The following is a 13,316-nucleotide window of genomic DNA, read 5'->3' on the forward strand; positions in this document are numbered from 1 at the left end:
AGATCAATTGAATAGACCCCAATGGGGTACGAAACTGATTTAAATAAATGTGCAAAGATAAATTGTAATAGACAAGTTTATGGCTGTTGCAGTGTTTGGTAATGTGTGCTTTTAAAGGTGTAAATCTTTTAAAATACACTTTCTTATCTGTCGTTTTGCTACCGGCATTGATCTTTTTGATAAACAGACATCCTTTTCACTTCAGATGAAAACGTTTTTCCTGCCACACAAAGTAGGTGTAATCAGGAGGTGTAACACTCCCAAGTAGTTCATTGCCACTTCATCATTTCTTTGTTGACTACAGCTATGGCCAAAAGTTTAGCATCATTTTAGAGACATAATAAAAATAAAAACTATATGAACATAATTTAGATCTTTTATTTAACATTGTGTAATCAAATAAACTACAAAGTGATATATGGAAGCTGTACTAGTAGTATTTTATGTTCAATTCTGTAATGTTATTTAGCAGGTTTAATTCGACTTTATGAAGTAAAATTAGTTAATTCTATAGGGTGATGCTAAACTTTTGGCCATAGCTGTAGGACTATTTGACCTCATGCTGAATACTATTGCTCGTATGGGGGATGAATCTATGCTTTTCCAGAGAGTGCTTTAATTTGTTTTTATTATTTTTAACAACATAAACTACTCAAAGAATGATTCTTGTTGCTGCCTAAAAACAAGCCGTCCAATCTAAAGCCACCAAGATGCAACATCACATTTCCAGTAGGCCCTGCTGCTTGAACACTATTTTACAGCTCAGATGGATAGTTCTGACACAAAGCAATAGAGTGGCTTATACAGCACACAGGTCACAAAGCAAGTCAATGAATGTGCTGGAGGAGGGCCTTAGGAATCAAACAATCAGGCTATGATGGCTCTCGACAACATAAAACCTCGCTCACATGTGCTACATCTCGTTTAATAAGCACATTGTTATAGTGTTTGAGACCACCACGATCACAGTTCATTTACAGGCAAACCAGACTGGGACAAGAATCTGGAGATTTACCTCTATTATTACAATATTTACAATGTTTAATGTCACTTTGTAATATTACAAAAAAGCATTCTTCCTTGGCTAATGATCTTCAGTCAAGTGTGGTGAATCTCAAGAGATCGGTCTTGTAGAAAATGTATCCTGCTTAAAATATGTTTTGATGTTCCTCTTTAATTTCCATCATAACCTTACATATTCACAACAGGCTTTATCAAACATTTCACATTCTGTGGTTTGAAAAAAGTCAATAATGCCCAAAAGTGGGAGGACTGTTAAGGTCTGGGCAATGATGAAGCAGGATTTGTGCTTCATGGAACACCACGATCAAGCTCTTTCAAGTTACTGAATTTAAAGTCTTATTCTTCACTGTGTAAAATTGTATTCATTTTATGGTGTTCATGGGCCCAAACCTACAGTATCTTCAACCTATGTATGTCAAAAACATGACACAATACAATATCAATGAACTAGCAAGAACATATAATCACCCAATAATTTAGGCAGAAGTTCACAGATACATATATTATTATTTTAAAGTGTATATTATTAGAGCATACACATAGCCATGTGTAAGGCACTGAAACAGACTGGCTGAAATGTTTGTTTCAGAGGAATACATTTGTGTCGCAATACACTTTATTTACATGTTTTTTTTGTTTTGTGTATCCCCAAGTGTTGCTTGTTGCTTGTTGCTAGATACTCGTGACTTCCAGTTGTGTCACAGTAGCCTGCAGTTTTTCATTAATCATTTTTACAGCCCCAGATGATGTCTCTCCTCTGGACAATGAGCCTGTTCTTTTCTCCTCTGGCTTGCTCGTGTTGTTCATAGTTTCTATAAAAGGCACAACAAGAAAACACTTCACTATGCACAGTTGTATGCAGACACCCTTTTAAACTACCCTGCTGAAATACTCATCCACATACATACATCCAGAGAAACAACAACAAAGAAAATGCATATTTCACATACAGTACAGCTGCATTAACATATTATGAAAGGGTGGATCAAGTGGTCACAGTCAGGCAAACAAAGTAATTGCAAATAAAACAAGCCAAACAAAAGTCACCTTACCACATCCTTGTTAAAGAAATGAAACTTTTGTACCAAAGCCATTATCCATGCTAGCATCTATTTATTCTCTCACTCCTGCTGATTGATTCATCCTTAATTATTACATTGCCAAACAAAGGCCCCAGTTTCTTCCATTCCAGCCACATCCTCACATGGCTGAAATGGAGGGTGTCAGGGAAATATTTTCCTGCAGGGATAGTGAATTGTAACCCGATCCCTGCCGAGTTACACAAAATATAAATGAATGATGTGGCAGGGGAACCTCACTCTGACACAATATATATACAAACATATATTTGAGCAGTATGCTGTCAATATCAGTGTTGAGATTGGAAATTATGGGTTTGAGACTTTTACTAAATCTCGAAAATAACAAATTATGGGGGTAAATTCACAAAGCCATTTACTCTAAAGATTCAAAGGAAGGGGATATATTCAAAACTGCTTGCCCAAATTTTATATAAAAAAACAATTAATAAAATAAACTTTTCCTGGACATTTGCTGCAGTAAGATATTCTTTCACATTACAGACTCCTGTTTGGCAGAGTGTCTTCTTGGGTGAACTTTAGGTGACATCATTGTCAACTGAGCCAGCGCTCTGGCCCTCCCAAAGTGTGTTAGAGAATAAACTCCTATACCTAAAAGAAAGCCCCTGATAAAAGTGCAAAGCAGTATAACATGCTAGAAGCAAAATATAGAAAAGCTTATAAAATGGCACAGTGCAGGACAAGCATGGCAAGTCACAGAAAAGTATGGTAAAGCATTGTAATACCCATGTTTAACCATGACAACGCATGAGAAACACACAGTATAGACAAAGAAAACGCGTAATGAACTGTAAAATGAGCAAGTGAACCACAGTGAACTTTTGTATGGAGTTTTGAAGTAAACATATTACCTGCAGCACTTTTCTACTAACCTCTTGTAGAAGCATTCTCAAGATTGTGTAGCTTCAGCCCAGAATCTAACCTCTGAGGCTTGGTGTGGAGAAACAGATAGCAGAGCACACACACACTGATGATGAACGCCAGAAGAACAAGGGCAGCGATTCCCAGTCCAATCAGTGCGCCTATACTGAACAACAAAATAAGAAGAGTGAATCCAAGAACACGACAGCCTTATTATATACATACAATACATGTGCCACATATCAGCATTTTTTTAAATAGGTTTTTTTAAGCATATCTTCTTGGAAATAGTGAATCTGATACAACCCAATTACAGTTTTATACAATCTTCTTGTTAAGCCTTGCAACTGACTATGAACTACTATTTAAATTCTCATAGCATATGGTGCCCATAATCTAGTAGATGTACCAGGAATATTAACACCACACCTTCCCACTTAGCAACACACACACATAGCTATGAAAGGAGGTACTGCAGTGTACAAAAAAATGAATATATATATATATATATAAAAATATATGCTTGTAATTCTATCCATCACAATCAGTGATAAACAATGAATTGATCATTTCAGAGATGATTTATGTATACTGTAAAATCAATTTATGGATTTTCATATTTTTCTTTAGTTTATTAGTAATGGTATATGCCTCTTCCCTCTTTGTATACATATGATCCCCACAACAAGGTAGATGCATGCAATGCAAGTTTATAGTTAAATTCATTTTTAGTATTAAAGTATTGTGTATTGATTAAGACTTATTATAGGTCTACCAGGCAAGGAGCTGACAGAAAATGTTATCAATTAGATGTATGTATTCCCCACAACACATTCGATCCTGTCTTAAATACAACACAAGTCTATAGCAAGGGAAAAGACCGTTTGGTAAACAACGATGCTTTCATTACAATAATGGTCCTCATTAACATTGTTATGGGTCACAGATGCTGAAAATAACAGGGAGAGGGGATGAACTCACTTCTGTTCTGATAGCATTACACTGTATACTGCAGACTTCTTTATTTAAATAAAGACAAGAGAATTACAGAGTAATCGTTGCAACACAGCTTATGAAATTAGAGTCTCTTAAAATCAAATCAGCAATTATACAGCATATGAAGGAAAAGTGTTCACTTAAATATAAAGGAATCCATTCTGTTGTTTTGAAGCAATTACCAATATACTATTGGGCAAAAAGCATCCAGGCAGCTATATTGAGTTTAAGGTCATGGTCAATGTCACCCAAAAATAAACATAATTGTTATGGTGGATGCATAATGGGGGTGACACAGGCAATCAGACATTTACTTAAAAGGAACCTTTGACATCCTTTTCAGTCCCCCTTGATAATGTTATTTGCTCATGCTAGAGAACAGCAGTTGAATATATACAAACATATATTTTTCTACCAATAGATACACTAAGTATAGGCATTCTCATGATAACAAAAACGTATGTTTTATAATAACACCTACTGTACTGTGAAGTCATCAAAGTGTTCCTTTTGGTAATAGCAAAAACATTTTAATGAAAAACAGACACATTTTATTTTGTCATCAAGACTTTAGGACACGTCGTAGTTGTTAGATATATGTATTCCAACGTTTATCTTTGCTCTGGGAAAGCAGTTACTATTGAATCTGGCTGGAACTGATAGTTTTATATTGTAAGATTATTTATAATAAACGTAAACTGCACAATAAAGGGTTGATATAAAAACCCATAGGAGTGGAGGATTTTTGCATCAGTTCCTGTCTTTTCCTATTCTTGTGTGTCAGGGGTGGGTGCAGTTTTGACAATGTCTATTCTGAGCTTACTGTCCGGGGCATTAGATAAGCAGAGACAGAATCTCACAGAAACCCAGAACACCGGTGAAAACATATCGAGCAACGTCTTCCATTCTCACGGTATACCATCTGCTTCTTATCTGCTTAAGAACAGCATATTTCTGAGAGCTACGCATGTAGAAATTAAATAAACTACTTATTAACAACCACATATAAAAATTGTTTGTATTTCAAACGCTGCCCATGTCTTGTGTTTGAGAGATGAAACTCTTATGTATAAAGGGTGACGCAAGCCACCGTCCGGAGCTCAGGTGTGCACTACTGAGACCGGAGCTCTTCTATTACTATAATAAAACCTTCAGATCCCTCTCAAATGAATGAAGGATAAGACAGCACTGCAGTTAAAAACAGAGTTTTTATTATCGAGTGAAATAAGAATTCAGTGAGGTATCAGACAGAATTTTCTTTACTAGATAACAAAGGTAGGTTTATGCTCATCAAATGTGCCGAGAATGTAAACTGCAGCTCCATTAGAAACTCCCTCCAACCACGCGCCGATCAGGTATACTTCAAAATATAGAAAGTAAATTAACACACACACACACACACCCCAAAACACAAAGTGAACCTGTAAAGTAAAACGTAGCAAAACTCGAAAACAACCAAAACCAAAAGACAGCAAACCGCAATACAATTCTTTAAACCAAAATAATCACATGACAACGTGCACACATAAACTCATTTTAAAGTGACAGTTTATCCTGATTGATAGTGCAGTCGGAGGAAAAGAGTTCCAACAACCACAGTAAAACTATCTTCTGTAGCTTTGGTAAGGGTATTCTCAACGAGAATTGTTTAGTATTCATGTTAAAATCAGTGAGCTAAGCACCATAAGAGCGCACACTAGTTAGAGAGAGAAAATCAAAGAAACAAAAGAAATAAACAAACTGCCAAAAGAAGCAGTATACAGTAAATACAGTTCAACAATAAAATAAAATACAAAACAACGGTAAGAGAATCAGTAGCTGGCACTCCAGAATTCTCCAGACACAGTAAAAATAAACAAACACGCCCGTTCAAGCCGCAGCTGGCACTCCGATTGGAAAACACAGCAGACCAGGAGGAGATGATTAAAGAAACAAAGCAGTCTTTCCTGAATACAGCCATTTATAGGTAAAAGCAATCAGGTGATAATTAATCAATAATCTAATTAGTTAAGGCTAAGCCACCTCCCCAGGGTCGTAATGTCGTAATGCCCCACCAGCTACATAAGCAAATCAATATTTATAATATTAGAACGAATCTGAAAGGAATAGCATATCTGGATTACACTTGGAAGGTCATTCACATTATTATCCAGCACTATTTAGGCTAAATGCATGGTTATGGAGATTGGTGTATATATATATATATATATATATATATATATATATATATATATATATATATATATATGCTTATTGTCCAAGGCTAAAATGTAGGAAAAGGGGAAGGTTTTTTTTTTTTTTTTTTTAGACCAATCACTTCAAAAGAGTGCTAGAGGATCTTTAATATTCACCAAGTAGACAGGACCTTGATTTGACATCTCATATAAGAACGGCACAGGCCAGTTACACCAGTTCAGATTGTACACATGGACTCTGAAATGTCCCACTGCTAAAGCACAGTGTTTTGAATAGCATTATCAACCTCCAGGATCATCCTAGTAAGATTTTAGAGTGTTCCAACAGTAGCTCTGTATTAAAAACTGTCGATGCTTTTATTGTGGATAATAACCCCAGTGAAAGATTCGACTGCTCTTCAGAAGCTTAAACAATGTTGTATTTATTAATAACAATTCTTAATGAATAGTGGTTATAATGTTACAGCTTTATGGCAGCTTTATTCTGTCATAAAGTCTTGAAGTACTTTCTTTTATAGCCAGGTGTTTAACTTCTTAAAGATGATAACGCATAGCCTTGACATTTAAAGAGCTCTTTCTTTTTCTGTTTTTTTTTTTTGTGGCCGAAACATAATGTTACTTTCTCAATACAGGGGGGAGATGCTCTATATCAAGCACCGCACAGATGTACCTGCATTGTTGCAGTTTTAGCATTACAACAGACACTCTGCAGACAGTTACTTCTTAACCCTTTAGACACCAGAAGCATCTATTTCTAATTGCATACCATACATAATATCTGACTGCATACCATACATAACATCTGACTGTAGCTTACTTTGAAACAGAGGAATTACAATCCAGACCAAAAAAGTAATTTATAATTCATATAATTATTATACACAATATATATATATATATATATATATATATATATATATATATATATATATATATATATATACAAATAATAATAATTGATTGATGATTGTTTTCTGTTTAGTGCCCTCACTGCCAAAGTAGAATAAAGACTTCACTGTTTGTTCATAAGTATTTTAGTTTAAACCTGGGCTGGCTAACGAATGGCTTGAGCCTATTGAACTCCAGAATACAACTCTTTCTACTGTATTGAGAGGAGACCTATCCCATTCACACTGTTTAAAGAAAACAAGGCAAAAGGGTTGTGTTTGGAAGAATGAACAGTCAAAATGCATTATGACTCTAAGTCAAATTCCTTGGACTGCTGTAGTGTAGGCTAATACAAAATAACGCAAACAAGGTTACAGTTGCTTTAAACTCAAAAGTTGATTAAATAAAGACAATTAGAAATCAGGATGTGTCTATTGTGATATCTCCCATCACATATACAGTAAGGACTGATGCCACAGTATCCATCATAAACTTGATATGCAGGATTCATCATCAAAGCACTGGCCATTTCAAAAGTAGATCTGTGCCTAAAAAACCATACATACATTTTTTTTCTTTGTTTCTATTTACATTATATTAGTATGAATCCATGGCTTTGGGCATTCTGATTGTTATGCCTCAATAGCTAATCACACACAGACAGTGACACATATAAGCATGTGTTTTCATTTTAAAACATTGGCATTTTGTACTACAGTAGAATCGTGGACGTTCTCAGCTTGTTTGTCTTGCCTTCAGTGGCTGCAAAGTGTTTCAGTGATGAGGGGAAGCAACTTGTTGGTTACTGACAGGAAAGCAGACCTGATGGGGTGGAAGACGATTTCATTCTACAAATGAAATGGCCCAGGAAGTGCAAGTCAGTCTAAAAGCATAGATTGCAAACAGAGATTTCCTTAACCAAGTGTTGTACCAGATATCCTGTTTTAAGATGTATTTCTTTCAAAACTGCAATATCTGCATTGTGGAGGATGTTTATATTTTGTTAGCTACAATACTTTTTAAAGATGTGTATAATATATTCATAAGCCAAAAAAATGATGAAACAAGTCAGTTTGGACTCCGAAAGTAGTACCTCGCTCCAGCGATTTTGAGTGGAGGGCGGACTTGCATTGTCTTTGGACACAGTTGGGATCAAAAGCAAGGGAATTCATTTACAGACATTTAGTAAGCAGCTCACTTGCTCTTCGTGTTTGACTTTAGCGCAGTTTTTACAGCAAGAGTATTCTCAAACAGCTGCTTTAATACTATAATAAGTGTACACCACAGTTCATGGTAAGTGGTTTTATACAGAATGGTAAATCCACAAGAGATATACAACATGACAGGCCAGACACAGAAAAAAACAATAATAAAAAAAGCTGCCTGCATTATCATAAAGATGAACTACACCACTGCTAACCATAAAACCGCCTACCAGCCACTTACTTTCTGCCGTCTTGGAATCCACAGAGACAACTGACCTGCTCCCTTGCAATATTTATAGTTAAGGATAAACACACTCATTAACATTTACACGTGAAATGTGGGTTTCCATGTGAAACTGGGCGTGGATTTTCCCGTTTGTTTTGTCATTTACACGAGTAAATGAGATTTATCCTATCCCTCTCTTTGGCCATTTTTTTCGGCCACAAACCTGATTTACACGAGTAATTCTCACACAATGATTGTCACACAAGCCCCCCTGTTCTTTTTATATTGATTTTTTGGTTTTGTTTTACACTTTATTTTGCCATTTCGTGGCATTATGGTCAGATAAGTGGGATTCATCTGTGAAAATAAAGTCTGGTAATCCAAAAGATCAAACCAGTTTGGTAATTGTGAATACTGCTATGGTCATGATTTAAAAAAATGTGGTCTGATACTTCAGTAATTGAAGAGCTCCATTTAAAGCTGCTGGTCAATCCTATAATGATATATTATTACACGCAGTACTGCCCCAGCAGGGAAACTTTCGATTTTTGTTGAGAAATTGCCAAAAAGATGAAATTGCATCCTTAATGTCATTTCATGGCCACTGTGCCTTTATAAATTGAATGATGTTTTTTTTCTACTAGTAAAAATAAAACCTTGTGTCCATATTCATGATGTACTCTTATGTAAGTGCGTGTTAGGCAGTGGGCTAAAATCTCAGAGCTATTTCTTCAGATATATTTTTTTTTCCGAAAATGCTTCCTCCAAGCTAACATTCTAAACTATATCTGTCTGCGTGCGCCAATTATTTTCCTACCTTGAGTGTATTTTTGTCCTTTTTATTTTATTTGTTATAATTCCCTCTCTAGCCTCAGATTTTTTTCCATTTCCTGCTTTTATCGTTCCCCTCCCATATTGCCCTTTCATTCTCTCTCTCGCTTCCTCTACTCCAGCAGCCTCTTGACTGCTACTCGAAGAGAAGAGGGACAGGCACAGTCATTGATCTTTACCTTCCTCTGGGAGCTGCATAGATTCAGCCTGTGTGTTTAATTGCAGGTATACACTTCTCTGTTCCCTTAACTCTTTTTTTTGCATAATTCTGTCTTGTTTTTAAAAGTCGAACACCCCCTTGTACCCCAAAGTAAGAAGAGTATCCCTTGCACACTTATGGCAACCTAGAAGCATGGGCTTCACTCTTATTTTTTTGTAGCCCACAGATTTGAAGCCCATTTGTTTCATTGGGCCTTGTTCAGAAAGCTTAAACTAATGCATTATTTATAGATTTGTTTTTATTGAATGAAACAAAAAAAGCCCACAGCAGTCTAAAAAATATAGTACATGGCCAATGAGAAACACCCTTTTATCCTTTAGTAACCAAAGAGAGAGGCATGTTATTATAAAGTGGCCCTTGCAGTATATTTCACTGACCTTTCACTGAACTAAAATGGTAACACACAATGGAAAAAGAAAAAAAGCAGTGTATGTCCGTGCTGCAGGTAACATTCAATTTGGTGTAAAACAGCACCGGCTGGGGGAAGCCTGTGTCACTCTACCCACTCCTCCCTGAGAATTGTTTAATTATTATACAATGGCAAGAAAAATTCCTTAGCTCTGATTGGTCAGCCTTGCACTAGACCTGTGACGTTATCCCAGCATAACATGACGGATCTAGTACCAGCAACCTCCTCACTGAAAACCTAGACAGACATATCAATCCGCCACAAGTGTCAATAACACAGAATAAATTGCACAATTGAATTTTACCTTAAACAACATGACAACTGGCATAACCTCATTTGGCAAAGAGCCTTCAAACACAGAGCAGCCAGGAGACCAGACAGCACCTCTCAATGAGAGAAAAAATAAAAACATAAAGAATTGCACCTGGAGATCAACTCTGAGGGACTAGACAAGATAGAATTTGACAGAAATGAAGCATCCACAAAACGACAAACCAACTGGGCAGACCGTTTTTTATGACTGGGTGAGTGACAGTAACACAAATATAGACTTGAAAACTGTCACCTTAATATAGTACTAAAACAATTGTATGCCACTGTCAGAAATAGCTCTGGAGAGCCGTATGTCATAAGCAGTTACGTGGGGCTCAGAGCGGGCTTAAACAGACACTTAAATGAACCGCCCCTGAGCCATAACATTAATATACTGTCACATACAGAGTTCAAATCTGCCAACAATGTATGCATGACATACATAAAAAACTCGAGAAGTCATATTGTTATTAACTCACTTTAAACAGAAATAACACTTTAGCATATCTATTAGAACGTCCTAGTTAATACTTTACTACAGTAGTAAATGGAAAACAGGATCTATTTTATGAGGCAGAATGTTATTTCCACATTTGTCTAATTAAAATCACTTTTAAACATGAAATGAGACTTGTTTGTTATTTTTTAGTGTGAGCCATTGTATAATGAAGAATTACAAGAAATATAACAAATCAAATACAGAAAACTGCACTTTCACTGACAGTGTTCAATTCAACATCTATAAATTGCTTTTTTTAAATTAATTATTATTATTATTATTTTAAGTTATATGGAACTACTTTTTCTTAGCTCAGTTTTAGGCGGAAGGATATTTAATAAAAATGACTCGTGGCTTCATCTCATGGCTTGCAATGCACCCAGGGCGTGGTGATATTAGAGTATATCACACATCCTGCCGTGCCTTATTGCTTACTTAAGTATGTGTAGCAGCCTGTATATAGGAGAATATTGGAAATATATCATTGTGGTTCTGTCAGTTAAGGGTGATTTATTAATTGACTCTCAATTGGCCAATTAAAAGTTTGTTCCAGCCTATAAGCAGGACACTCATTCTCATCTCCCCTCTGAAAAGCATGAAACTGCAACCTTTTGATTGTTTTCTGTCAGCTAATAAAAAAACTGTGCAAATGTACGGGACTCTCCTGTATTCTCACACACATATATACTATATATATATATATATATATATATATATATATTATATATATATATATATATATATAATATGAGAAAGTGTTTGAGGACTGTGCTTATGCTTGACTCCTCAGTGGTAAAAGATTGAAACATTTGTACACCCGGATATATTTTCTGTAAACAGTGAACTACAGTATATATTGTACATAGAATAAATAACATTTATTTTGTACAGGAGTATGGTTCATCCAATAAAGCAGGTAAGCAGTGTGTAAAGAGGGCATTAGTAGAACTTTACATATAATATGCCTTCAGTGTGTAAAACAGAACTTTTCTTCAAACAATGAAAGACCTAAAAGAAAAAACATCAGTACCTACTAAGCTGCTGTATGAAGGTGGCAGAAGCCAAAACGTTGTTTCTTTTCAATATTGTTTCTTAACTCAGTGTGACTAATGACTTCTTATGAGAACTAGTTGTTACCTCTGACTGGTTCGCATCTTGTGGGATCCAGATACATCTCAGATATTAATGCTGCCGTCTGTTTTCAAATCCTTGCATTGTAATCCATAATATGTATTCATCGGAGACAAAGGTATTGTTTGTTGATAGGCTGGTTTGGGAGTATGGTAGAAGCATTTGCATTAGCACTGTTCTAAGACACGCATGCAAATAACAATCACAAAGACTTCTCTAGTCTTGTGTTACAGAGCTTTTAACCTCATCCCGCGTCCCTATCCATGAAGGCAGTGCATCACACAACAATGCCCGCTACGCTAGACATTTTTAATTCTTGACAAGTGCTGATAATTTTTACTCTTGAAGTTGAAGATCACTTGGGTATATATATCTTAGATTCCTTCATAGGAATGGCAAGTTGCTGTCTTTATTTCTGTGCTTCTTGCATAAAATGATTGAAAATGCTTTCATGCTAAACCTTACCACATTAGTTTTGCAGTTTACTATGCATGTACTGTGCCTTCCAGTACCATAATTATCTGTGATGCCTGTGCTTTACCATACGTTTACTCTGGTTTTACTATGCTCTACTACAGACATGTTTTTACTACAGTTTACCACAAGAAAAGGGTCCCCCACAAAATCCCCCAGTTAGTTTAAAATGTGTTTCACAATAAGTGGCCATGACGATGGTGAATGATAATTACAGTATCAAATCAAACCATAAAGTGCTGCTTACCTGAGGGTCCACATGTATCCATGTTCATAGGGGAAATAATTGCCTGGTTCGTTGCAACAGTATTTGAAGTCCACAAACCCACAGCAATACACTTGGTCAGAGCTCTCCTCCAGCCTTGGGCAAGAAAACTTCTGCACAAACTTCCTGTCCGGTGTGTAGTAAGACCCACAGGTCTCCATTTCGTCTGTCATTTTCAGCAGACAGGGGTACACACTGGGTGTGATGAAACTTGTAGAGGCCTTCTTTTGCACCTCGAGTAACCTATTCGCAGGGTGTTTGGAGATCTTAGAGCAGCACGGGCTTCTTAGTGTTCAAACCGAGAACAGTCTTGTCTTAACTTCAAAAGCTCGATATCCAGCATCAGCATATCAGCATGAAACTAGGATCTCTCAAGCAGCTCTCTCTCTCTCTCTCTCTCTCTCTCTCTCTCTCTCTCTCTCTCGCTTGTGTCTCTAGCAGCTTTTGTTCACACAACCTCTGAGGCTTTTGACTAGAGCAGGTAACTCCAGTGACACGAAGGAGGAGGGCTAAAGGGTTTGTCATCAACGTTGGTCTGTGAGCAAGGATACTGTATTATATGTCATTTCTTTTTACTTTAAAGCAGAAATCCAAGGATAATCATATAATAGGTTCAAAATATACATACCTAGGCAATGTTATTTTTTTTTATATTTAGTATTTCTTTCTGTCTTTCTTTTT

At 36.2% G+C, this 13,316-nt stretch overlaps 1 protein-coding gene across 2 annotated transcripts; it reads right to left on the minus strand.

Moving 5' to 3' along the window:
• Positions 1-46: 46 nt before the first annotated feature.
• LOC117403881 (protein shisa-like-2B) lies at positions 47-13,013 on the minus strand. 2 transcript variants are annotated; one of them, XM_034006352.3, is made up of 3 exons: positions 12,618-13,013; positions 2,996-3,150; positions 47-1,835 (listed from the first exon to the last, which is right to left on the minus strand). In XM_034006352.3, exons 1-3 carry the CDS (start codon positions 12,806-12,808, stop codon positions 1,696-1,698), a joined length of 486 nt encoding a protein of 161 aa, XP_033862243.2. In that variant the 5' UTR covers positions 12,809-13,013; the 3' UTR covers positions 47-1,695. The 2 variants fall into 2 exon arrangements, 1 of the variants encoding a protein (XP_033862243.2); XR_009310116.1 differs by lacking the exons at positions 2,996-3,150; positions 12,618-13,013 and adding an exon at positions 2,076-2,226 and having other exon boundaries at positions 1,700-1,835.
• Positions 13,014-13,316: the final 303 nt, after the last annotated feature.

This window comes from Acipenser ruthenus, chromosome 2 (assembly GCF_902713425.1).
Source record: "Acipenser ruthenus chromosome 2, fAciRut3.2 maternal haplotype, whole genome shotgun sequence".
NCBI lineage: Eukaryota > Metazoa > Chordata > Actinopteri > Acipenseriformes > Acipenseridae > Acipenser > Acipenser ruthenus.